The sequence below is a fragment of the Ochotona princeps genome, chromosome 16, assembly GCF_030435755.1.
Source record: "Ochotona princeps isolate mOchPri1 chromosome 16, mOchPri1.hap1, whole genome shotgun sequence".
Taxonomy (NCBI): Eukaryota; Metazoa; Chordata; class Mammalia; order Lagomorpha; family Ochotonidae; genus Ochotona; species Ochotona princeps.
In genome coordinates, this window is record NC_080847.1 from 53,381,519 (window position 1) to 53,408,651 (window position 27,133).

Below are 27,133 nucleotides of genomic sequence, written 5' to 3' on the forward strand. Positions count from 1 at the left end.
CTACAGTCATACGGCAGAGACTGAGTTGGGGAGAGAAGGGGCTGGGATGCCGGGCTGCCATGGAGTGCCCACCATGTGAGCACAGGGGACAGCAAGTGCCCGGGGCCCTGGTAAGAGCAAGGGTCAGCAGGGCCACCTGTGCTGGGGAATCTCCTCTTCTGGCCCAAAGGGACATCCAGGACGCTGACCACGCAGGCTGTCCGGCAACACACAGTCACACCCTTTTCCCCTGCCGCTCAGGTGGGACACCCCGCTGGAGCTCCTGGCTTCCACCTGACTCAGCCAAGTAAACCAGCAGGTGGGAGACCCCTCTCTGTCCCTGCCTCCCTCTGCAACTCTGCCTTTCAAGTCAATGTCCTTAAGAAAAAAAAACGGAGGCAGAGGGAGTGGAGACGGAGGGCTGCTGGGGAGCGTGGGTGGAGCGGTGGGCTGCAGTTGGGGGCAGTGTGGGGAGGGGCCAGGAGAAAGCAGTGTGGTCCCCAGGCCGAGGGAGGAGACACGGGGGTCGTGGGCACAGAGAGGGCGAGGTTGGGGGAAGGGAGAGCAGCCTGTGGGATTGGGGAGCGCAGGGGCGCCCCGCGTGTGGACAGTGGAAGGACCCGGAGCAGGAGGCTGGTGGGCGGAGACCAAGGCCAGCTGGGTGGGTGTAGGAACTTCCCAGGCCGGGCCCGAGCGGCCAGGCGAGGAAATCCGCGGCGAGGGGCGTGGCTGGAGTGTGTGTTCGCCGGCGCCCCCCACCCCTCCAGCCTCGCCTCCTCCCGCCCCCTCCACCAGAGCGACAGACCCGTCGGCCGATCAGAGCCGCGGGCCGGTCGCCCCGCAGCCAATGAGGCGGCAGGGGTGGCGCTGGGGAGGGGGCTCGCAGAGCCCGGGGAGGGGGCCGGGGCCACCGAGGGCTTGGGAGCAGCGACGGGCGAGCCATGGCGCTGGGGCTGCAACGCGCCAGGTACTGGGCTGCAGGGGCAGGCCTGATGGGGGGTTGACGGACTCTCCTTCTGGGGACCCCTAAGGTGTGGCGGGGGGCACGCGGCTAAGGTCAAAGGACACCCCGGGGGCGCACCCCTCCACACACACACCCTGGGCGGCTGCAGCAATGGGGGGCTTCACCCCGAGTCCCTGGTGCCCCCTGCCTCTCTCGTTTCCTGTTACCCCGGGTTCGCTTCCCAACCTGGTTCTAGGTGGAAATTCGCGCTCCAGCGACGGGAACTGAAGGTGACTGCGCCCCAACCCTCCAGGGCATCTGGGGGTCGGAGGTGGGGGGGTCTTGGAGTGAAGTCTAGCGTCACCCATAGGATCTCTGGCCTCTGAGCCCCCAGAGTTGAGGTGGGTCTTTGCCAGGAGACCCTGAGACCCTAGGGGGTATGGGGGTCCTCCCCTACTGAGCCTACGCAGGTACATACTATGAGCCCCCCCATGAGGACCTAGCGGGCGAGTGCCAGGGGAGGAGAAAGGCGCCTTCTTGGGTAGGGGGACCTTGTCCGGGGCTGTCAGGGACCATTTTTATGTCTTTTGAAAAGCCACCCTTTCCCTAACAGAGACCAAAGCTGGAGCCACTTGACAAAGCCCAGTTGGCTCCTTCTCTTGCTCCTCCAGCAACCCCCCCCAGTGGCTGTTGTTGAGATGGGGGTGGGGGGTGCCCAGCCACACGTTCTTCCCAGGACCCTCCATGGGTGGGTGTGTGCCATGCCCAATGCAGGCTGGGACCCCACAGGTGGTGTTGGGTGCACCCCTCCATCCACGGTGCTCAGCAACCTCCACCTGGCCCAGAGGGTGGGTTTCCGTGTTAACCTCTCAGCACACGGAGCTCTGTGGGGTCCACGCAGACTCAGGGCCTGGGACCACTGCCAGGGAGACCTGTCTGCCCAGGAGTTAAGGGCCACCCCAGAACGCATCCCACGCTCTAGGTTTTCCCCTGTCCAATCTGAGGCATCCGACGAGCCTCACCCCCTTCCCTCCTCCCTGACTGTCCAGGTCTGATTGGTTCCCTCCACACACCCCTCGTTTTTTTAACCACCCCCCCGCCAGCCCATTCCAATAATCCCCCCCCATTCTGTTCCAATCCCTGGCCGCGAGCCCACCAGGGAATGCCAGCCCACCTCTGCTGGGCCAGCCCCAGCCCCGCCCCCCAGCGCCCCCTCTTGGCTGGGTGGGGACTTCAGCGCTGAGCTGGGGTGCTCCCCCCCTCGCCACCCAAGGCCAGCCCTTTCCTGTGTGGTGCATCCCACTGCGTGCGCAATGCTCACTCGTAACTCGCACCCGGATCCCGGCCACGCTCCGTTCGCTCCTGCAGGCCCAGGATGGCACCTGGGCAGGAGAAGGCCTGGGAGATGGTGAGTGGGCCCCCTTCCCCTCCTCAGCTTAGGCTAGCTGCCAGCTCACCCCTAGTTGAAGGGGGGTGTGGGTGAAAATATTCTTGAGCAGTGCCCTATGAAGATGGGCACAGTGCCCTGAGCCCACCTGAGGCAGAAGAGATGGCCTTGGGGGACAGCTCCCCAAAACCCACCTTGGGAACGAACACAGCAAAGGGCAGAGAGACACCTTCTACCTGCACCCCAAGTTCTTCTTAAACCCAAACCACTGCCTCTGGCCTCTCAAGCCACCTCCAGGCAATGCCAGAGGGGTCCCTGCCAAGCCACATCCTGGGCTTCCCTCCCCCGACCCCCCATGCTTTGTGTAATATGGCCCACTACCCAAGCTAAGCCTCAGGAGATGGAAGCCAAGACTTGGGACACGGGGCTCCTGGCTCTCAGGGCAAGTGCCTCAGGAGGGTGAGGGGAGTGGACTTCTCCCCCTCCTGGTTGCAGGACACACTCCCCCTCTCCCCTTTCCAGGCCTCCCCCTGGGGCCTCCCGGCCCCGCCCTGTGTTCTGGGCTGGAACACGGAGGAAGAGGGGCATGACTCCAGCTGCACGTCTTGAGCTGGGCAGAGTGCCAAGGGGCTGGGCCAGGCCAGGCATGGGGCCAGCTGGGGAGATCTGGCAGCTGGGAGGACGGGGAGGGGGGAAGGGGATGTGGGGAGGAAGGAGAGATGGAGGCCACTAGGCCAAGGCAGGCAGTGACCACCCCCATCCCCGGGGGCAGTGAGCAAGGAGGCTGGGAGTCCCGGTTCAAATCCCAGCTCAGTTGCTTCCCGGCTGCCAACCTTTGTGCCAGAGATTGTCCCACAGCGTCCCAGGTTTCCTGAAAATTAGGGGTGCATCTTACCTCCTCCAGCCCTCAGTTCAGACCACAGAGTCAGTGAGAAGCCAGACTGTGGGAGGAGAGGCAGTGAGGGGAACACTGAACAGGTTGGCAGTGTGAGCAAGCAGACAGTTGGTCTAAATCCCTGCTTTGCCACGAAGAGTTGTGGCATTGCCCTCACCCCTGCACCCCCAGAGCTGCTTCCTCATTGGGTCCCTAACAGGTACAGGGTCCTGCTGCCTGAGGAGTGTGGCTGTGCAGGATACCCTGTCCCACCAAAGCTGCAGCTCTGGACCCAGGGACACCACCCACCCACCCCCTTACCCCTAGCCTCAAGTTTGCCAAGTTTGAATGTTAGGAAGCATCAACCAATAGCCAAGCCCAGCTTCCTAAGCCCTTGAGCTCCATGCACTCAGGTCCATATGCATAGGTCAGACAGCTCTATGAGGTGCTCAGAGAGGCGATGCAATGTGCCAAAAGCCTCACAGCTGAAATGGCACGTGGGGGGCGGGGTATGGCGGCAGTGGGAGCCCCAAGGCTGAGCCTCCATCTCCCCTGTTGTCTGAGCCAGCGAGAGGCCCAGATTTCCCATCGGAACAGGCTGGGGGTTGGGAGGAAGGTCCCTCTCCTGCCACCAGCTGGCCCCTTCCATTGCCATTGGTAAGAGAGGGTTACAGAGTCCAGCTGCCCCGGGTGGCGCAGGGCCCCACGCCACCACCACCCCCCTTCAGTCCTCTTCCCTATGTCGGGCCCCTGCTTGGCGAGGCCCGCCCACCCTCACCCTCCAGGGGCCGGAAGACAAACAGGGCTGGAACAGAACACAGGACGGAATGTCCTCTGGGCTGGCAGGAAGGAGGGGTGGGAGTGGGGGCGTGTACTTCACCCCCTCCAGCCCTTCCCCCACCCAGCCTGGCCCCTTCTGTGCGTCCCACCCTTGGGCTATTTTTTTCTCTCTGTAGTTGGACAGGAAGCTCTCCTCCCTTGCGCGGTCAACCTCCTGCCTGGGGATGGGGTTAATGCCAACCCAGAGGTGGCCTCTGTTGCCCAGGGCTAGAGGGCAAGGAGGAGGCAGTGGAGGGAGAAAACTCGAGGCTTCCTCCCAGAGGAAGTTCTTGCAAATGACAGCTGCTCGTCACTCATGGACAAGGTCTAAGAGGCCTGACAAGTTATGAAAAAAGCAGTAGCCAAGCATGTGACAGAGTGGCTACGGATGTAGCCAGACACTGGGTTTCAGGCCTGATTCCAGAGCAGGTGCATACCTCAGCGCCAGCAGGTGCACACCTTGGAGTCAGCAGGTGCACACCTTGCCACCCAGGTGTGAGACCGGGAAAGAGTTCTTGGCTCCTGGGTATTTAAGGAGTGAATCAGTAGGTAGATTCATTCATTCTCTCTCTCTCTCTCTCTCTCTCTCTCTCTCTTTCTTTCCTCTCAAATAAAATAATGGAGACATTGGGTTCAGACAGGCCTGGAGTTTGAACTTGAGTGGAGGTCTGCCAATACCTGAACCAACACCCAAGACCAGAAAAGATAGAAAGTTTAAGAGTTGGGGTTTACTGGTGTTCCAACCTTGGCTTCTCTGTTTATGGGGAAGCACTGCCGGCAGCTTGATTTTCCTGTTCGATCAAAGGGGAATAATGACGTTAGCTTTCTCCCAGGATTGTCTGAACTTTCCTTGGGTTCATGTAAGCTGGGAACTTGGCACTGGGCAAAGCTGAGCAAGTGGCAGCTATTTCTGGAAAATCAGTCTCATCATTCCACTCTCAGTACAACCTGCCACCTGCAAAATGCAGGTGTTTGAAGTGGATGAAAGGGCAGGGTGAGAGGTTAGCCGCTGGATGGACAGAACCTCTGCCCCCGGGGCAGGGAGGGGGGCTTGGCTGGCCACCCTGGCCCTGGTTGGTGGTCATTAGACTTTGAGATCGGGACTGTTAGATTATGAAGACACAACTCAGAGAAAGGGTAGGGAAGGGTGTTCTAGAAGGCTGGAGGGCAGGAGACTCGTTTGTGCACTCCCTCCCTCCTCTGGCACGGGGCCAGCCCCACAGGGGCCCCCTGGCAGCAGGAGGCCTCCTGGTCCCCTAGGCGTCCCCAGCCTGGAAAACAAACTGCAGATAAGTCAAGGAGGGGACGTTGCAGTCCCAGGCACGCCTCTGGAGAGAAAGAGGCACACTACTCCAGGGACAGCAGCATGGGCTGGCGCGGAGACAGGTAAAATTTGGGGCTAGGAAGTACCTCCAGCGAGCCCCGGGGCCGCACTGCAGCGACCACTCCGCCCTGGATGAGCCCTGGCCCTCGTGGGGGGTCAGCGGCCACACCCCACCCCACTCCCCACGTGCGCGTCCCATCCGGCCTTTTTCCGTTCCGGGGACGCCCCGCAGTGACCGCAGCCCTTGCACACAGGTCGAGCACGGAGCTGCGCAAGGAGAAATCCCGGGATGCTGCCCGCAGCCGGCGCAGCCAGGAGACCGAGGTGTTATACCAGCTGGCACACACTCTGCCCTTCGCGCGCGGCGTCAGCGCGCACCTGGACAAGGCTTCCATCATGCGCCTGACCATCAGCTACCTGCGCATGCACCGGCTCTGCGCCGCAGGTGAGCCCGGCCGCTGGAAGGCCCGGCTGCGCCCGGCCTCGCCCTCGGGAAACAGTTTCCCACGCTGGCCCCACCCCCGGGAAGCGGAGCCTGGAGCCTGGAGAGCCGCCCCTTCCATCCCCCGGGTCGGGTTTGCCCGCAGAGCTCCACCCACTGAGAGCCACTGCCCAGGCGAGGTTCCGCCCCTGGGAGCTCCAGGCCAGCCAGAGCCCTTTGCCCTTGGAAGTCCTGCCTCCCTGGACGTCTGTCATTTGGGAGACCCCTGCCTCCAGGTCTGCACCCGGGGCCTTAAGGGCTGGCGGGGCAGCAGGCTCCCGCAGGCCCCAGCACGTGGCCTCCTTAGGGGACTTTCCTTGCTAGGACCCCAGCCTCTTGTAACACATACCCTTAAGAGGCTTTGCTGCCTATTATTCAATTATTCCAGCATTTATTGAATTTCCACCCAATTTTTAAAAAAAGTTTTTTTTTAAGATTATTTATTTGAAAAGCAGAGGGACAGACAGGTCTTCCATCCGCTAATTCACTCCTCAAATGGCCATTAACAGCTAGGGGGCTGGGCCAGCTCTCGACCTGGAGCGAGGAATGCTGTCTGGGTTTCCCACGTTGGATGCAGGGGCCCAGGTATGTGGGCCGTCTTCGACTGCCTTCCAGGTGCATTAGCAGGGAGCTGGATCCGGAAGCTGGGAACCACCATTAGTAGCAGCTTGGCCTGTGTACACACACTTTGAAATCCCAGGAGTCTGAGCATTTGTTATTCAAATTCTGCCCTCCCTGGAGAGCCTCCCATTAGGACATCTCAAATCCCTTAGCATTCTGTCTCAAGCTTGGTGGTCCCACCTTCCCCAGTGGGACTGCAACCTGCTCACCTGGGAGCTCCTGGAAGTTCCACTGAGTGGGGACAGGTATGGGCAAGGTTGGGCAGGGGGCAACCATGAGTGACTGGAGGCCCCCTCGTGCCCCCGCGCCAGGGGAGTGGAGCCAGCCGGGGGTCGAGGGGGAGCCCCTGGACGCCTGCTACCTGAAGGCTCTGGAGGGCTTCGTCATGGTGCTCACGGCTGAGGGCGACATGGCCTACCTGTCGGAGAATGTCACCAAACACCTGGGCCTCAGTCAGGTGAGAGGCCTGCAGGCCTGAGCCTGGGGGACACTGGGGAGGCAGTGGGGACACCGAGGACAGCAGGGCAGGGAGGGGTGTGGAGGAGAGTAACTCTGTCTTTGTGGACTCCCGGTAGAGCAGCGGGATGACATATCTCCCCAGGCAGGAAGACGTGGGATGGGCAGGGCTGAGCTGGGGCCCTTGGGAGGACCTGGCCCAGCCTGGGAGAGGGGATGGAGGACTTCCTGGAGGAGAGGGTTACTGATCCCCTCTAGCCACAGAGGAATAGGGAATGCACCCACCAGAGGAGTCAGAATTCAGAGATGGGGGTAGGGCAGAGTGCTTTGAGGGAAGTGAAGAAATTATCCTGGCTTGGCACAGAGCGGCAGGGAAGAGAGAGAGAGGTCAGAGATACCTGGGGGATAAGAGTTATTCCCAGGGGAGCCCAGGAATGATTCTGACCAGAGGGGAGGCTGTGCCACAGGCAAAATCAGATTGACATTTTAAAATAGGATTGACATTTTATTCAAACATTGTTGATTTATTTGAAAGGAAAAGCAAGAGAGAGATTTTTCATTTGCTAGTACACTCCCCAAATGGCTCCAACTTCCAAGCACTAAAACTCCAGCAGAGGCCCAAGCATTGTACTGTCTCCACTACTTTCCCAGACACATTGATCAGAAGTGGAGCAGCCAGGACCAGAACTGGCAGCCATATGTGCTGCTGGTGTCGCGTACCATGATGCCTGGCCCCCTGCTGTGTTTTTGCACTATGGTGTTCACTATATTTTTGCACCCATGCGCACACACACTAGCCAGAAAGCACTGCAAGGTTGGATTCTGCGTGGAGGGCCTGAGGAATGGCAGGTGCCAGAGTGATGCTTGGTCAGTGAACAGTGACTGGGCAGTCGGGGCCTAAGCCGGATCAGGGAGGCTGAGGAGAGCCGACTGCTCTGCGCCCTGCCTGGCAGCTGGAGCTCATTGGACACAGCATCTTTGACTACGTCCACCCCTGTGACCAAGAGGAACTGCAGGACGCCCTGACGCCACGGCAGAGTGAGTGTCCCTCCACCCCTCTGCTTGGCCCCGCCTCCACTGCCTCACTGACCCCACAGGGGCCTGCCTGCCCTGCAGTGTGTGGGGTGGGGAGGTGGATCTGAGGGGACCCACGGCCTTGCTTGGTGGGAGGGGGCGCTGACGCAGGAGCCCTGCTCTCCTCCGCCCCCCTCCCTGGGGACCCCTGTGTGGTGCTAAGTCCAGGTTTGGGAGATGAGAGTGGACACTTGAGCTGTTGGGGTGCAGCTGCCCCGGGATCTCCCTAGGCCTGTCCAGGAAGAAGCCAGAGGTCCCCACGGAGCGGAGCTTCTCCTTGCGAATGAAGAGCACCCTGACCAGCCGTGGCCGCACCCTCAACCTCAAGGCAGCCACCTGGAAGGTGGGCAGGGCCCTGGGGTGTGGGGGGGGCATTGTCAGGAGAGACGGCCCACCACCCTCGGGATCTCACTGGGAGGTGATTGGAGTCCAAGGGTCTCTTGCAAGCAAGGATGTCGCAGGGCTTAGGATGGGGAGTCCTTAGGGAGGCATACGGAGACTTGGGGTGTCTGGAGAATCCTAAGGTTGGGATTCCCAAGCGCTTGTAGTTGGGGGTCCTGGAAGCTCTGAGTCCTGCCTGCCCCACCTGGCCCCCAGGTGCTACACTGTTCCGGACACATGCGGGCCTACAGGCCCCCGGCTCAGACCTCCCCAACTGGGAGCCCTCGCTCAGAGCCGCCCCTGCAGTGCCTGGTGCTCATCTGTGAAGCCATCCCCCACCCCGGCAGCCTGGAGCCACCGCTGGCCCGGGGGTCCTTCCTCAGCCGCCACAGCCTGGACATGAAGTTCACGTACTGCGACGAGAGGTGGGCAGGCTCCTCTCCCTGCCTTCCGCCCGAGGCCCCAGGCTCTGCGCCCTGCCCTGCGGGCTCTGCGCCCTCCCCTGCGGGCTCTGCGCCCTGCCCTGCCTGACCCATCTCTCAGCCTCCACTGGTCCTCCATCCATTTGTCCCTTTTTGCGTGGCTGCCCTTGTGCAATTTCTCGTCTTTCATCCTCCCTCTGCGTTTCTTTGAGTATTTCTTTCTTTTTTTAAAAAGATTTATTTATTTTTATTACAAAGTCAGATATACAGAGAGGAGGAGAGACAGAGAGGAAGATCTTCTGTCCGATGATTCACTCCCCAAGTGAGCGCAATGGCCGTTGCTGCGCCCATCCGAAGCCGGGAACCAGGAACCTCCTCCGGGTCTCCCACATGGGTGCAGGGTCCCAAAGCATTGGTCCGTCCTCGACTGCTTTCCCAGGCCACAGTCGGGGAGCTGGATGGGAAGTGGAGCTGCCGGGATTAGAACCGGCGCCCATATGGGAACCCCGGGCCGCATTCAAGGCGAGGACTTAAGCCGCTAGGCCACAGCCACCGGGCCCTTCCTTGAGTATTTCAGGGTCCTGCAAAGTCTCAGTCTTTTTCTTTCTTCTTTTTTTTTTCTTTGAATGAATCAGTTATTTTTTTGTAAAGTTTTTTTTTTTTTATTTGAAAGGCAGATTTTTTTTTTTAAAGATTTTTTTTTTAACTTTTATTGGAAAGTCAGATATACAGACAGGAGGAGAGACAAAGAAGATCCTCCATCCACTGATTCACTCCCCAATTAGCCACAATGGCCAGAGCTGAGCTGATCCAAAGCCAGGACCCAAGAGCCTCTTCCGGGTCTCCCACGTGGGTGCAGGGTCTCAAGGCTTTGGGCCGTCCTTCACTGCTTTCCCAGGCCACAAGCAGGGAGCTGGATGGGTAGCAGGGCCAACCAAGATGTGAACTGGCATGCATATGGGATCCCAGTGCATTAAGGCAAGAACTTTAGCCACTAGGCTATGGTGCTGGGCCCTGGAAGGCTGATTTTATGGAAAGAGAAGGAGAGGCATGGAGAGATCTTCCATCCTCTGGTTCTCTTCTCAAACGGCACAGTGATCAGAGCCAGGCTGGCCAGGAGCCAGGAGTTTCTTCCAGGTCTCTCACGTGGGTACAGAGACCCAAGGACTTGGGCCATGCTCTGCTGCTTTCCCAGGCCGTAAGGAGAGAGCTGGATGGGAAGTAGAGCAGTGGGGACTTGAACCACTGCTTACATGGGAAGCTGGCATTGCAGGGCTTGTCCTGTTGCCCCACAACACCAGCCCTGGTTGGCGCCCAGTGTCTCTGTCCTGGAGAGAATGACAGCCCTCGCCCGCCCTCACAGCGGCCAGCTGGCAGGGCCCTGCCAGGGTCAACCAGAGAGGATTCCGTCAGTGTCACCTGCAGGACTGCTGGTGCTGTCTCCTGCTTCCCTCCAGGATCCCCTTTGCTCCCCGTGGGCTTCCTGACCCTTCCCTGGGGGGACCCGTGGAGATAATGGAAGATCTTGTCCCTGGCTTGGGGTGCTTTCTGTTTCATGGTATCTGCAGGGCCCCCTTAGCAGACCATATCGCCAAGTCCCAGGCAATCCACCACACTGCTCTCACCCTCTTCTCTCTGTTGCGACCCTGCTTCTCCCTCCCTCCCCCTCGCCTGCTGTCCCCCTGGCTGGCCTGCCTCACCCTTCATCCTGCCGCAGCCCCGTGTACCCTAACCTCCACCCACCCCCAGGATCGCAGAGGTTGCTGGCTACAGCCCTGATGACCTGATTGGCTGCTCAGCCTACGAGTATATCCACGCACTGGACTCGGATGCCGTGAGCAAGAGCATCCACACCCGTACGTGTGTCCCCTGTCTCCATGGCTGCCACTGGTCCTGGCTCCCCACATGCCAGGAGCCCTGCCACCCCCACTCAGCAACAGCTCCCTGCTCCCCAATCCCCACCAAGGAGCCTTCTCCTCCCCATCCACCTCCTGCCCGCCCCTTGGCACCCCCTCAGAGCCCTCTCTCTGGCCCTGACCCCTGCCTGCTCCCCTCAGTGCTGAGCAAGGGCCAGGCAGTAACGGGGCAGTATCGCTTCCTGGCTCGGAGCGGTGGCTACCTGTGGACCCAGACCCAGGCCACAGTGGTGTCAGGGGGCCGGGGTCCCCAGTCTGAGAGCATCGTCTGCGTCCACTTCCTAATCAGGTAAGCCGGAAAGGGCACGCTGGGGTGTCCGTGAACCTGTGTCTGGTCTGCATGTGTGTGGACACGTGTGTCACAGAGACATGTGTGTATGTATGCATGGACACGGAGAACATGTGTGACCACAAGACTGCAGACAGCATCTGTAGGTGCATGTGCCTGTGTGTGCGCGTGTGTCAACAGCTTTAAATTTATTATTTTTAGAAGATAATTATTTTTATTTTTGATGATTTTTACATAGTTGATTAGGGTGATAAGGATCAAGAGCTACAGAAATGTGGTTGAAACCATTATTTCCACATTCTCTTTTTCCTTCCTGTATTTGGGGGGAGGGGGAGTAAGGGGAGAAGCCACATCCAGCCTCCCAAATGCCTCTGCACCCTGGGATGGAGGACAGCCACCTGACACCATCCCAGGGTTCCCAATGTGGCGCAAGAAGCGCTTCAAATTTAAAGGGACCCTCCGCAAGAAATGCAGCAGAATTGTGAGGTTCTGTTTCCACTTTTTAAAAACTGGCTGAGGGTTTGCATCCGTTCTATTAGCACATTGTTGGCAAACACATGCAGAATTGAGCTTTACCTCCTAGCACAGGGCCTCCGCCCCAGCTGCCTCAGTGCCCCCACACTCCCAGCACCGCCTGCCCTTCCCAGAATGCCAAACACAAAAAGCCCACCATATGCAGCCTCTGTGTGCTGTGACGTGTCTGAGACATGACCAAGGTGTGGGCTGTGACCGTGGAGCCTCTGTGCTGGGCAGCCACGCGGGGACACATACACACCAGTGGGGGAACGAGGTTTTGTAGGTTTCATTTCTGGCAGCAGGTGCGGGGCAGTGGGCTGCCTGGGAGCTGGCTCGGCCTTTTTACATGAATGAATGACAGTGATAGTTCTGGCTGCCCCACCTCCTTCCAGCATTTCATCACATTAGTTAGTTGGTTGTGTTTTTTTGTTTTGTTTTCTTTTTCTTTTTTAACTTTCAACTCTTCTGACAGGTATGTAGTGGTAAAAATCACAGCACATGGTTTTGATTCTTTTCCCCTTTTTAAAGGTTCATTTATTGTTATTGGAAAGGCAGATCTACAGAGAAAAGGAGAGACAGAGAGATCTTCCATCCATTGGTTCACTCCCCAGATGGGCGTATAAGTCAGAGCAAAGCCGATCCGAAGCCAGGAGACAGAAGCTTCTTCCAGGTCTTCCCCATGAGAGGAGGGGTCCAAAGACTTGAGCCATTCCTTGCTGCTTTCCCAGGCCACAAGCAGGGAGCTGGATGGAGCAGCCGGGACACAAACGGGCACCCATATGGGATCCTGGTGCTTGCAGGTGGAGGATTAGTCTGTTGAGCTGCAGGGCTCTGATTTCCTTTTTTTTTTTTTTTTTTAATTTATTTTATTTATTTACTTTTATTGGAAAGTCAGACACAGAGAGGAGAGACAGATAGGAAGATTCCTTCATCTGCCAATTCATTCCCCAAGCGGCTGCAAAGGCCCGAGCTGAGCCAATCCGAAGCCAGGCGCCCAGAGCTTCCTCTGGGTCTCCCACGCGGGGGCAGGGTCCCAAGGCTTTGGGCCATCCCCGACCACTTTTCCCAGGCACAGGCAGGGAGCTGGATGGGAAGCCGGGCCGCCAGGATTAGAACCAGCGCCCCTATGGGATCCTGGCGCATGCAAGGCAAGGACCCTAGCTGCTAAGCTTCCTTGCCTGGTCCTCTGATTTCTAAAGCCTCAGGGATTTTCCCAGTTCTGGAACACGTCCTGAAATGCAAATCACCTCAATGCTCAGAGCTGTCTGCAGCCCCCTGGCTCTTCAGCAGAATTCCTCTGTGCTGTGAGGCCCTGCCTCCCTGCTCCTGTCATGCACACACCAAACCCCACGGCCTTTGTACCTGCTGCTTCCCCTTGGACTGCACTAACTTCCTTGGCCTTTCCGAAGCTGCGAACCCTCGTCCTTCTCTCTCCCGACGCCCAACACTGTCCTGGGAAGAGTGTGACACCAGGCACAGGTGCCATTATGAATTTTCTAGGAGCCACATTCCAAAGGTAAAAAGAAGCATGTGACACTGTTGGGACACATGCGAGGTGGCACATCCGGAGATTGTTTCCATCTGCAGTCAACAGAGAATGAGCGACTCCTGCCTTCCACCTGGCCGGGTTCCCGGTGCAGGCGCTATCCGATGGCTGTACGAGGTTAGCATGGCTGTGGAGTTAGGGACCCTGAACACTCGCTACATTGTACATTTTGCCACCAGCATTTCGTTACCCCATGAAGACAGTGAGCTTTGTCTTGTTTTCTACTGAGTCCCCAGTTTCCAGGACATAGTAGTTGCTCAGCAAATGGTAATTAATAACGATAGCAGCAGGGGTAGGTGTCTCAATAGTAAACCACTGGTTCAGATGTCCACGTCCCACCTTGGAGTACCTGGGTTTAGTTTCTGGTTCCAGCTCCCTGCCAGCCCAGCCTCAGGAGGCAGCAGGGACAGCCCGAATAACCAGGTCTCTGTCACTCAGGGAGTACGCCTGGGTTGAGCTGCAGCCCCACTCCCAGCCAAGTCCCAGCCCTGGCCATTGCAGGCATTTGGGGAGTGAACCAGTGGATGTGTGTGTGTGTGATTGTGTGTTTATCTCCCAAATAAACAAAAAGAAAAAGAAAAATAATTTAAAGCTGAATCCTAGCAGACACATGGAGCTTGCCGCAGGTCCAGCACGGCTGTATGCGTTGCACCACACGCTGACTTATTTAACCCTCCTAACACTCTGGGGAGGAGAAACTGTTCCAGAAGAGGACATGCAGCTCCAGGGTGGCCCAGCGAGGTGTAGAGGCAGAGCCGGGATTTGAACCCAGGGCCACGGCTGCACAAAGTTCTTGCGCTCGGCTCTGGCACAGCACAGCACAGCACAGCCTAGCAGATGTCTGTGGAGTGAGCCTACCGTGTGTGCACACAGCCTGGGAGCGTGTTTGTCCCTGAATGTGGGTGTGTGTACCTGTGGCACATGAGGCTGTGTGTACCAAGTGTGTGTACACACGTGACTGTGGCTGCTGTTTCAGAGGGATTCATGGGGCGTGGCATGGCTTGCATTGGAAGGTTTGGCCCAGGAAGGACTTAGTGAGGGTGGGGGCGTGGTCTCAGCTTCTCAGAACATTCAGCCCAGGGGACTGTTAGCCAAATGAGGTGCAAATAAGGGGGGGGCGGGTCTTTAGCCCCAGACCAAGTCTTCCCCACGTGCCCTGCCCCACGGAATGCTGGGTCCTACAGCTGGAGCCTGCGGGCGGGGAGGTGGGGGGCACAAGCTGTATTTATAAATTTGTTCTCTTGAGTTTGAAACACATCTATGAATAGAAGCTTCCTAAATAAGTCCTTTTTCATGAAACCAAAGCCCTCTGGATTCTTCATGCTTGGTCACGCAGTGAAGGATACGAGCATGGCTATGCCATCAGCAGGCTGATGAGAATAATGTTTATGTCAATGTCTATAAAGACTGAGCCCTTGGGCTGTCACTCCCCCCACACCGCTGAATCTCCCCCATCCTGCTCTGTCCCCCACCTCCTCCCCTCCCTGCGTCTCCCACCCCTAGCCCCACCCCAGTCTTCTCTCTACCAAGCTGTGCTAAATGCCAGCTTTTTTTTTTTTCTCTTTCCTTCTGCAGATGGAGCTTGGGAAGTGACAAACTTAACTCTCTTTTAAATGCCGTGACAAGTTGAGTATCCCTCATCCGAAATGCGTGGGGCCGGAAGTATTTCAGATTTCGGATTCTTTGGGGCTTGTGTATACGTCATGAGCCATCTTGGGGAAGAGGCCCAAGTCCCAACACGACCCTCCTCTACACGTAGGCTGCAGCTAATGACATGCACTGGGTTTTGAAAAGAATTCTCAGCCTGAAACCCAGCTTCATGGCATGGGATTTTCCATTCACGTTGGCACTCAAAAAGTTTCGGAGTTTGGAGCATTTCGGATTTTCGGATTAGGGATGCTCAGCCGTCGTATGCACGGAATTTAAAAAAAAAGTTTTCTTGCACCAAAATAACCTTTGTATTCCATTTCCACAAACTTTTTGAAGTACCCTCGTATCACCAAAAGCAATCCACAAAAAGCAAGGCTTTATACGAATCAGAGGAAAGAGGGGGAATTTTACCTTTTGTCCCCCCACCCCACCCCCAGCTGCTTCCTATAACCTGCCAGGGTGACCTGGCTGTGGCCAAGGACCACCCCGCCACCTCCACGCCCGTGACTCCCAGCCCCCACCCCCTTTCTGCCTTGTACCTCAGCCGAGTGGAGGAAACCGGAGTGGTGCTGTCCCTGGAGCAGACGGAGCGAAACTCACGCAGACCCCATCAGCGGAGCGTCCCCTCTCAGACGGATGGGCCTGCCTCTGGGGATAGACATGGTACGGGGTAGGGGTGGGAGGCAGGCAGGGTAGGGCAGGGGCTGGGAAGGGGCTGTATCCCTTGGACCCTTAGGAGAAAGCCCAGGCCGTGCTAGATCTGGGTCCTGCCTGCTTGGTTCCCTCCTCCGTCTTGCAGGAAGGGTCCGGGGGCCATGTGGACAGGGCCCCAGCCTTGTCATATGCAGTTGCCTCCTCCACTGCCCCTCTTCCCACCAGTGCCCCTGCCTGAACAGCTCATTTTCTTGTTGCCTCTGCCCTGAATCCTGCTATAATTCCCTCTGCCTCCGTCTCTTCTCTCTGCTCATCCTAGCTCAGCCTTCTCTCCCTGTTGGATCCTGGGGGGATGAGGAGAGGAGGGGGTAACTGATTTGCCCTTTTTTCTTAACCTCCAGGGACCTTAGGCCCTCCTGCGGTAGGGGTGGGCGGGGCTTGAACCACACTTTTCTCCCAGCCTTGCAAGCTCCCCTGGGAAGCTCTGGGGAAGGGTGGAAGGGTTGTGTTTCATGACAACCTGGCAAACAAAAGCTACCGCCTGGACCCTCTGCCCAACTCTGTAGGTAACAGTCACCCTGACTATGCAAGTCGGGGATGTCAGCTGTGTCCCCTGGGGTTGGTGTGGGGGTCCCTGCCCTCTGCCTCCGGCCCCCAGATGACCACCTGTGTCCACCCCCTATGCCCACGTGTCCTGCAGACCGGCCTGGTCCCCGGGTCCTGGCCTTCCTGCACCCTCCTGCCCTGAGCGAGGCTGCGCTGGCCGCTGACCCCCGCCGTTTCTGTAGCCCCGACCTCCGCCGCCTCCTGGCACCCATTCTGGATGGGGCTTCGGTTGCAGCCGCCGCCCCCAGCACACGGCCAGCTGGGCGGCGTCCCCTGAGCCCTGTTCTGGTAAGCATCCCCGCCCACCCAGTCCTCTTCCCGTCAGCATCCGTGCCCACCAGGAGGCCTTTAGCTTGAACCTGTGGGTTGAGAGGAGATGGGGTTGGGGTTCCTTTGAGACCTGGATTTCTTAAACTGTTGGAATTCTGGAGTTCAGCCTCCTCCTGACAGGTTTGGGACTGGCATGAGAGACCCCTCCCAGCTTTTGATCAAATATCCCAGGTTCTCTGAACTTGAACCTCAAAGAGTCAGAGAGAATCTTCTATCCACTGGTTCACTCCCTAAAGGCCTACAATCCCCTGTGGCTTGTCTGAGCACTTGAACCATTGTCCGCTCAATCAGAAGCAAAGTAGCAGAGACTTGAACTGGTACTTCGATGTGACACAGGTATTCCAGGACTAAAGAGTTTACCATTTTACTGAGAGTTTAGGGAGTCTAACTTTTTCTTTTTTAAAAAGATTCATTGATTTTTATTTAAAATGCAGTTACAGAGACAGGGTCAGAGAGACAAAAATGTTCTATCCACTGGTTCGCTGCCCGCATGGCTGCAATGGCCAGCACTGAACCAGTCCAAAGCCAGTAGGAAGGCATTTGTTCAGGGTCTCCCACATGGTTGCAGGGGCCAGAGCACTTGAACCATGCTGCTTTCCCAGGCCATTAACAGGAAGCTGGAGTAGAAGTGGAGCGACCAGAATGCAAACTGGCATAGCAGTAGCTTCACTTGCTATGCTACAATACCGGCCCTTAAACTCATACTTCTAATTCTGTTTTCCATAAACATTTTTGAAGTCCCCTTGTCCGTGTCCAGGCACACTGACTTTGAATGCCCACATTGGGATTTATTTGCTCCTGCCATTGGACCCGCCTGGTGCCCCAGCTGTCTGGTGTCCGGCCCACAGTGCTTGCCCTGACCCCGAGCTCCAGGCTGTCTTACTGTTGACACCTCCAAGGTCAAGATTTCCTGATGTCTCTCCTTTATTCCTCCACAGGCTGATCTCCCAGATCAAATGCTTGTGGGCATGGAGAACACACACAAACCCGTGGTGACCCAGAAAACCCTGGAGGCAAAAGAGACAGAGCTAGAGGTAGCTCAGGTAAGGGCAGGCATGGATGGATGGGTGGACGGACAGGAGTGTGGAAGGATGGATGGACAATATTTAGGCAGACATTTGGATGGATGGAAAGATATTAAGATATAGTCTAGATGTACAAGCCATCTGTTCCTTGACTAGATGGATATTTGGATATTTTATTGAACAGCTAGCTGACATAGACATGATGTATTAGTTAGCTATTGTTGCGTAACAAACTACTCCAAGACTTGGCATGTGGAAACAGCTAACATTTTTTAAAGATTTATTTATTTTCATTGGAAAAGTCAGATATACAGGGAGGAGAAGAGACAAAGATCTTCTGTCCACTGATTCACTCCCCAAGTGACCACAACAGCCAGAGATGAGCCAATCCCAAACCAGGAGCCCGGGGCTTCTTCCAGGTCTCTCCCGTGGGTGCAGGGTCCCAAGGCTTTGGGCCATCCTCGACTACTTTCCCAGGCCACAAGCAGGGAGCTGGATGGGAAGTGGGGCTGCCGGGATTAGAACCAGTGCCCATATGGGATCCTGGCACGTTCAAGGCGACTACATTAGCTGCGGAGGACCATCTGTGGGCAGGAGGGCTCACTCTCCCAGCTGCAGCATGCCCTCCGTTTGAAGTAGACTCAGACACACTCTGGATCTTTCCACGATCTTAACCAAGGGTTCTGCAGTGGCCCCTGAACTCCATCCTCAGCCTATGCTCTCCTGAGACTGTCCCCTTGGGCTCAGAACCCATGTAGGTTTGGCACTACTTGCCCTCCTAGGAGTTCCTATAGTCAGCCAGGGTGACGGGTACAGTAGGATGCAGTCTCCCAGCCTGTCCACTCTACCCATGACGTCTGAGTGTCCCCGGGTCAACCTGCCTTCAGATCCCACAGACTTCCTCAGGCATGATAATGTGCTGACTTAGAGACCAGGAGTATGCTATCCTTCTAGTTTCAGTTTTATTAGAGCAAAAAAATGAACTCAGGGACATGCACGCTGCTCCTTGGTGTGCCTGCACCCGGGTCTGAGTGCCCAGCTTTGGGTGGCAGCTCGCCTACCAATTCCGGCTTCCTGCAGAGCCTAAGGCGCAGCAGGTGAAGTGATTGTGTCCTGCCATGTCATGTGGGAACCCAGGATGAAATTCCTGAGTGCTGGCTTTGATCTGGTCCGGCCCCAGCTGTTGCAGGCACCTGGGGAGTGAACTGGTGAAGAGGGCTCTGTGTGTCTCTTTCAAGTGCATGAAAACCCCCAAAATAGAAACAAACCAGAACCAGTCTAAGGAAGACATGCATGCGGCGGGATCTGGGACTGGATGGGTCCCCAGTTAGAAGCTGTGGTGGCCTCAGGGACATGTTCCCTTCCTGGCACCAAATCAGTGGCAGTGTGCCCACATTGCTGCCAAGCCAGGACGCCCACCCCAGCTCCAGGCTCCAGAGTTGTTATTGGGGTTCCATCACTTAGTACGGTTATTACCCATCTAACCAAAATCAATCTCCAATGCTACCTCCACCTTCCCTGGAGGTCAAGTTGATTTCTCCTGCCCAAATCACACAGTCTGTCCTTCCAGCCCCCAGCATCTCATTAGCATAAACTGTCTAGGCAGCCCATCGTGAGTCACCTCATTAGCATAAGCCATCTAGGGAACCTATCATGAGTCACCTCATTAGCCTGAGCTACTAAGTGATGTCCAAGGGACCCAGGGTGAACTACAAAGCTAGGCCTGAGGTGGGGGTGGGGGAGTGCAGGAATTCCAAGATTACTTCTCAGTTGAGACCCAGGCCAGCTGCCTGTGTACAATGTTAATTCAAAGAGGTGGAGCGTTTTAAAACACTGCACTGCCAGCCCTCTCATGTGTGACACTTCTCCCTTTAGCTTCTTCCCCCACCCCACTCCACCTTGGCTGTTGCAAGTAGCAAAAAAGTTAGCCATTGGTTGGCACCTCCAACATTCCAGCTGGAAGTTTTCTGCACTAAAGCACCCAAGCCCAGTCAGTTGCCCATTTTCCCACAGAAAAAGCTGCTGGAAACAGTGTTGCTAAACTTTCAGTCACTATACCCCCCAAAAAATCAAAAAAATAATAATTAAAAAGAAAATGAAAAAGAATCCCCTCTCCCCTGGTTTCCTCAGTTCTTAGCCACTACTGGCAACCTCCTCAACCGTCGGATTATTTTCAGGACTAGTTGTTCCAAGGCATTTGAGCTTGACCTAATAAGCCTTCCAGAATCTCCGTACCCCACCCAAAGCTCAGCTTGAAGGCCACACCCACCACACAGAGTTGTTTGCCAGGGCAGTGCCCCTCCCAGACTTACTCTTCTCTGTTTTTGGATGCTCAATCCATCCAAAATATATGGATTTACACGACTAGCACTTAGGACTTTAGCCCAGCCATCCTCTGACGGCAGTGACAGATGAGGCAGGGAAACTGAGGCAGGGTCGGGTATTGGTGGAGTGTGCTCTCAACTCCCTCCTGCCCCTGTCCCCAGGATGCCAATGGCCTGGACTTGGAAATGCTGGCTCCGTACATCTCCATGGACGATGACTTCCAGCTCAGCTCCTGTGACCAGCTGCCCAGGGTCTACCACAAACCTGCAGGGACTGTCCCCCGGCCCCGCGCACGGAGCTTCCACGGACTGTCGCCTCTGACCCCAGAGGCCTCTGTACTGCCCCGCTGGGGCAGTGACCCCCGGCTGAGCTGCTCTAGCCCTTGCAGAAGGGACGCCTCGGTGTCCTCCCCTGTGCCCAGGGCTCAGAAGAGGTAAGCCACAGAGAAAGGAGGCATCCTGCCTTCAGCCTCTGTCGCTGTCCCGTAGCGATGGACTTGGTGCACGGAGCCGATAATAACACACGTGGACCCTGACTGATGGTCAAAGCCGTAGTTTATTAGTAGCATCAGACTTTATACACTGAGGGGCATACAAGATTAGAGTAGAGATACTTAGTTCATCAACAAAACCATCAACTGTCCTTTTTTCTTGTATATTACTTTCCACTCAACTGTTCTTATACAAATGATATCTCATCAGTTATACAAAAGGTATCATTCAGTTTTCATGCAAAGGATATCCAATCAGTCACACCTATTCAGTTGTTTATCATACAAATATTGTCCAATCAACTGTAATCCTGTGCTCACTGACCTTCTAGGGTCACAATGTCCTCCTACAAGCCTCCTCATCCCACACCACCCCCTGTCCCCTGATGTCCACTCCCCTGGGCCCTCCCATGCCCAGCATGGGCCAGGGTTGTTCCAAGCTCTGTGCCCCTTTGCCTCAGTGCATGCTCTTGGGAGCGCCCTCTACTGTTCTCTCCCAAGCTGCTCTCAGCTGGCACCCACATCTGGCCACATCTGGCCTAGTGACCATGTCTGTCACAGTCACTGCATGGTGTTGACAGCTAAGTTGCTTAACAACTTTGAGAATCTCATCAAAGCCACAGATTCTTTCCAAGACAATTTAAATACAAACACAGACAAAAATTGTTTATAATTTTAAATGGTCCTGACCCCCCCCAATTCCTTGCACTAAGACTCAACTTTCTGCTTCCCAAGTTGGTGACATGTTCCCCTTTGGTCTCCAGAGTGGGCCCTTTACTATCTTTGTGGGGTTTTTTGTGGGTATATCTCAGTATCTCCCGAGGCGCCCGGCTTGAGGCTTGGCATATAAATGGTAGATGTCTAGTGATGCTTATGAAATGAGGGAGGGAAGGAATTTGTGAAAGATGGATGGATGAATAGATAAGTGGATTAATGGAAAGGTAGATCAGCAAATGTGAGCAGGAAGATGGGTGGGTGGGTGAGTAGCGGGGTGGGGGAATGGATGGATGGATGGATGGATGGATGAGTGAGTAGTGGGGTGGGGGGATGGAAGGATGGGCGAGAGTAGTTGAAATGGAAAGCAGATCGGTGCATGGATGAATGCAGAGACTGATAGAAAGGTTGGATGGGTGGGTGGGTGATGGATGATTGGCTGTTTGAACGAGAGGATGGTTTGGTAGATAGTTGGATTGCTGTGAGTAGAGGAATGATTGCGAGCGGGGTGAGTGAATGCCTTCATCTGCCTGATTGCTGTGTTCTGAGTGTCTCTTGCCTTGTTGCCCTCCAGGACCCTGGCCCCAAGTTCAGAGGATGAGACTGAAGGGGTGGAGCTGCTGGGAGTGAGACCCCCAAAACGGCCCCCGGGGCCAGAACCCAACAACTTTGTGCTGCCTCCGCTCAGCCTGGTATGTCTGGCGATCAATGGGCTTCCCTGGACAGCAGAGAGGAACAGGGGCTGGCTGCAGGTCAGGCAGAAGGCCAGGGGCCCAGCTGAGGTTGGGACCTTGACCTTGTAGCTCTGGGGGGAAAGGCCTTTGCAAACAGCTGCTGGTTGATGAAAGGCGCTGAGAGAGCAAGTTAGGCAGGTAAGGGGGGAATGGGCAGGTGGCTAGGGTCTGCCTGTGGGCGTCACCTCTGCTCCCATGGGCCCCCTCCCCAAGGCGGATCAGACCTTGGACGTGCCTCAGTGAGTGATTCAGGGGTGAGAACACAGATGGACCCAATGCAAGTGCCAGGCCTGCCACGTGGGAACTGAGAACTCTGGGCAGGCAAGGTCGCCACATTGAGCACCTTGGAAGTCAGATGGAACCAGGCTCTTCGCTGATGCACACACGCATACACACACGCAGCCTTCCCCCAGCCCCTGTCTCAAGGCTCACTGCCCCCAGCACTCCCTCACCCCATCATCCTACAAACAAGGTGCCCTTTCTCAAAGCCAGCTTGGTCTGTATCACTGGACACAAGGCCTCGCTCTAGGCCTTTCCATGACTCCCTAAAACCTACACAAGGGTCCTGGATCCTCGGCCAACTGTTCAAGCATGGGAACTGTGGGTGAATGCCATTGACAGCTGACCAGCCTGAATGCCTGCCGTGTTTAGGTCTGGCTGGCTAGCTTTTGTCATCCTCATGGGCACTTGCCCTGGCACAGATAGCTTCAGCAGCTGGCTCAACCTAGGCAGGAAACCGTACAAAGGTGTGGCTGCCTGGGGAGTTGGTACCAACCCTAGTTTGAAGGTGAAGGACAGAGGTGGTCCCTGGACTGTGGGACAGAGAGGGGTCTACTTGGTCAGGTCCACAGAAGACCATGGCCAAACCCACAGTGGCCAGACATGAAAGCAGCTAGAAGGATAAATGACCTTCCTCTCCCCTTTCCTCTGGCACCTGCTAGAAACTAGAGTGAGGCTGCACAGGTGCCCACCTGTGCCAGGGGAGGAGGGGACGCAGGGAGCAGGTGGCTATGGAGGAGCACACCGAGGACATTGGGACAGTGACTTGCCCGCTATGGCACCCGGGCCCCCACAGTGCTCTCACCCCACTGAGCCCTCCAGCCGCCTCGCATCCTGGGGTGATGAGAGTGATGGAAAAGCTTTGTCTCCTTCCCCCAGAGTTTTCTTTGGCCGGGAGGACCTGTTCTAGGACGCCAGCAGGAGCCCAGCACTTCCCTCCAGGACCTGAATGAATGCCTGGGTGAGTGACACCCTGCTGTGCTGGGTGACTCAGAGAGGGCTGGGGGTGGGGCGGGAACACTGCCAACCCTGGGCACACTGATGGCTATGGGCTGCCCCTTTCTCGTTTCCTGGGTATTGTAGAGGGGAAAGAGATGCTTCAAGAGCAGGGCTGCTCCTGGGAGAATAAGCCAAGGTCATGGCCAAACCTTAGCCCCTCGAGCTTATACTTTGGGGCTTGACAAATAGGGGGTTGAATCCCACCTGGCCACTCCCAGCTGTGTGGCCTCAGGATCATTTCTGCCACATATGCATACATATATGTGTGTACACATGACCATGCACATATATGCACACAGACCCACATAAATGTGACACACGTACATGCTTACACACATACACATGAACACAATGCTCCATGTACACTTGACAAGCAGATGCATGAACATGTGTGTATGCACACACACAAACATGACACACGTGTGCACATGAACACATGCATGCGGCACACACATGCACACAGACACGCGGTACTATGCACACATGTGCACATACACACACGGCACGGACCCCACTGCCCTGGGTCCTACCTGAAGACATTCTGTAGACTTGCAGAATTGCTGTGCAGGACCCATAATGCCTGCCGTGTGGCCACGTGACCCAGCGTGGGTTCACAGCACAGAGATGCCAAGGTCCATTGGGCACTCACTCACCAGTGCCGGCCGGGTGTGCCAACTCTCTCACTAGTACCAGCACAGGTACTCATTGACCCCTCCCACTCCTGCTGAGAGGAAGCTGCCATTCACCCATTCTACAGATGAGCAGACTGAGGCCTCAATAGGTCACGTCACCTGCCCCATGTGACACAACAAGCCACCAAGAACTCCTGGATTCAAGCTGGCTCTGCACGGGGGGCTCTTTTTTTTTTTTTTTTTTTAAGATGTATTCATTTTATTACAGCCAGATATATACACAGAGGAGGAGAGACAGAGAGGAAGATCTTCCGTCCGATGATTCACTCCCCAAGTGAGCCGCAACAGGCCGATGCGTGCTGATCTGAAGCCGGGAACCTGGAACCTCTTCCAGGTCTCCCACGCGGGTGCAGGGTCCCAATGCATTGGGCCGTCCTCAACTGCTTTCCCAGGCCACAAGCAGGGAGCCGGATCGGAAGTGGAGCTGCCGGGATTAGAACCAGCACCCCTATGGGATCCTGGGGCTTTCAAGGCGAGGACTTTAGCCCCTAGGCCACGCTGCCGGGCCCTGCACGGGGGCTCTTAACCGCTCGCCCAAGAGCTCAGTGCTGGCCCTGCAGCTGACTTCCAGGCTTTGGTGTGGGGAGGATATGGGAGACAGGTTGGGCTCTTGGTTACCTTCTGGTCTCTGTTCGTTCTTCCCCTGCAGGCCTGGGTCCCTCACTGCTCTCTCACTACCCAGTGGAGGATGCCACCCCATCCAGGAGCCTCTTCCAGCCGGCAGCAGACTCAGCCCGTGCCCACTGAGCCAGCCTCCCACCCACTCACGTCTCACCTCCCTTCTCCTCCCGCCCCACCACAGGACCTCAGCCACACTCCAAGCCGGCAACCAGCGCACAGGACAGGGGGCTCCCATCTCTGAATGGCCCCCTCCGCCAGCCTCGGGCCTACCTCAGCCCCACCCCCCCGTGTGCTCCCACTGTTGAGGGGGCTGCGTGGGGTGGTCTCAGCTCAGTGACCTCTGGGAGGGGGTCCTCAGCCCCCTCCTCCCCTCTCAGGACTTCCCTTGGGGCTCCCTGGTTACCTCATCACCCGTCCTCTAACTCTCTGAGCTTTATTTTGGGGAACAAGGGGGTGGGCTGGGGCACAGATAGGTGTTTGTTTGTTTGTTTGTGTCCTTCTTTGGTTTTGATTTTTCTTGTCTTCATGCTATGGCTTGCATCACCATGAATTACCTAAGGCCCATATTCATGTGGGGTTCCGGCCTCCCCTTTCTCCAGTGTCAGTGGGGGCAAGCACTGGGCCAGACCTCCCCCCCAGAAATGTCTGCCTGCCCCTTCCACTGGAGTCCCTGCTGCCTCCAACCTCGTCTGGGCAGTGACTCCACTGTGGTATTCCTATTTGGGTGGTCTCTGCCAACCTCCTCTGGTTCCACACTGTACAACCTTCTTGGGTTCCAGACTGCATGGCGTCTGACCTTCACTGGTTCCCAGACGATGAAGCCTCTTCCTGTTCCTGGGGTCACATCCCAATCTCCTCTGGTTCCAGACCACATAACCTCTGACCTTCATCAGTTCTAGACTGGGGGACTTTTGCCTTCCCATGTTCTAGATCACATGGTTGCTGGCACAGTCTGGTTTAGACTTCGCCTCTCTGGTTCCAAATCTTTTTGGTTCTTTTTCATTCTGGACCTCATAGCCTCCAATTCTTCCCATTTCCAAATCTTACAATCTCTACAAACCACTCTTTTGTAGGCCTTGCAGCCTCTAACACACACTGGATCTAGAGCCTATGACCAGCCGAGACCCCAGGTTCTAGAATCCAGCATAGAACTCTGATTTCCTTTGGCTCTAGATTTCTTCCAGCAAATTCCTCTGGTTCTTAGCCTGACATCCTCCAAATTCTGGTGATTTCAGCTTTCACAACCAATGATTTTCCTGGTCCTTGACACCACGACAGCAACCTTTTTGTTGGGTCTAGGCTTTCTGGACTGCAATACATTTGATTCAAAGCCAGACCTAAATGTTCATCATCTTGATTCCAAATCTCACGATGCCCATTCCTGCTTCCCTCACTCTATACTCAGAGACTGCCCTATCATAATGACGTAAAAGGAGCTTTAGGCCGTGGCCTTCTAGAACCAGACCTTCAGCATTCACCAGTTCTAAAGGTCATAACCTTGACCTCTTGCACCCTACAGCCCATATCACGTGACCTGCTGTTTGGTTCTAGAACGGAGCCTCACATTGTCTTTAGACTCTAAACCCCACCTGTTAAATCCTTTTGATTCCATACCTCACAAAATCCACCTCCCCCCGCCCCCTTCCCCCTGCAGAACTCAGCCTTCATGCGTCTTACCAGTAAAGACCTTACCTCACACTTTTCCTGGCTCTACACCGTATGTCCTTGAACTCCTTCTAGACTTCCAAAATCCATGTGGTTCCAGAACGTGCTCTGTGTACTTTTTCAAATCCTAGTCTTACTCTGAATCCCTCTGGTGCTAGGGCCTCCCAGCCTGCACCTGACTCTGATTTTGCATAATGGTGCTAGAACTCCTCCTCTTGGTGCTAGAATTGGATTCCACCCTCGGGATGACTTGGGCTTGGACTTCCTAATGCCACACCCCAACCCGCTCACACCACTCTAGGCTTCTCAGCCCACCAGACTGCTCCCCACCCCACCTCCCACCAGGTTCCTACCTTCAGTCTTAAGTCTTCCCATTCCAGAGCTCCACTCACTCCCCCACCCCGAGGGTCTACTCATGAACTTCATGCTCAGGCACCCCCCAAAGTCTCGGGATGTGCTTCCCCCTCTGGATCCCAACCCTCCCTACATGCAAATAACCTTGAGTTTTACCTGAATGTCCAGGTTACAGGGGGTCAGGTTGGGGGCTTCCATGACCCCTTTGGGGTGCTCACAATCCAAGAGATCAGGCTTCTCTAATTACATGATACATGCTCAGCTGTGTCTTCACATCACAGGTGCGGAGAGAGGCCACCAGCCATGTGTCCCCCATACTGTCCCCTCAAGTGGTGCTACTCTGTTCTCCCATAGGAAAAGCCTCCTTCCGGCTCTATTCACCCCCTTTGGGAGGAGGTACCATTCATTTTTTTAAGGGGGTGACCTGTCCTGATTGGTGCTAAGGTGGGGAAGGAATGGGTCTGAATCCTCGTCATCTCAGTAGGTGACTAGGCTGCCCATGATGGAAGGAACTGTGCTGGGCTAGAGAGAGGAAGGGACTGGACCAGTCACACGGGCCCTGAAACCCACAAGTCCACAGAGCACCATAAAGACCTTGCTTGCCTTGGTGGGCACCAGAACTCTGTGTGCTGACTCATTTGTGGGGGCGCATCTCGGGGTTGTGTGTATAGGGCTGGCTGGGTGTCCATATTACTTGCTGATTGTATGTAATTGTTTCTACATGGGTCTATGTGAAGTGCTTGTGTGTGTGTGTGTATCTGCTGTGTTGGGGAGCGTTGTCCCTCTGTTTCCGTGTGCGGATGGCATTGTTCTACCCAGGGTATGTGTGAGTTGCTGATTAGTAGTATGGGAAGCAAGGTTATCGTGTACACCTGTGTGATGTGGTTCTGAGTGTCTGACTTGGCAGGCCTGGGTGTTGCTGTGTGTGTGTGTGTGTGTGTGTGTGTGTGTGTGTGTAAGCTTGTGT

General features: G+C 55.9%; 1 protein-coding gene across 3 annotated transcripts; it reads left to right on the forward strand.

The window, feature by feature from the left end:
- The first annotated feature begins 839 nt into the window (after positions 1-839).
- On the forward strand, positions 840-25,778 carry HIF3A (hypoxia inducible factor 3 subunit alpha). 3 transcript variants are annotated; one of them, XM_004597218.2, is made up of 15 exons: positions 840-946; positions 5,581-5,771; positions 6,740-6,885; positions 7,838-7,922; positions 8,189-8,301; positions 8,556-8,764; positions 10,511-10,617; positions 10,819-10,966; positions 15,223-15,341; positions 16,033-16,226; positions 17,207-17,311; positions 19,780-20,051; positions 21,397-21,514; positions 22,715-22,796; positions 24,176-25,778. In XM_004597218.2, exons 1-15 carry the CDS (start codon positions 921-923, stop codon positions 24,271-24,273), a joined length of 2,013 nt encoding a protein of 670 aa, XP_004597275.2. In that variant the 5' UTR covers positions 840-920; the 3' UTR covers positions 24,274-25,778. The 3 variants fall into 3 exon arrangements, with proteins under 3 accessions (XP_004597275.2, XP_058530556.1, XP_058530557.1); XM_058674574.1 differs by lacking the exon at positions 840-946 and adding an exon at positions 2,233-2,330; XM_058674573.1 differs by having other exon boundaries at positions 10,511-10,966.
- The last annotated feature ends 1,355 nt before the right edge of the window (positions 25,779-27,133 follow it).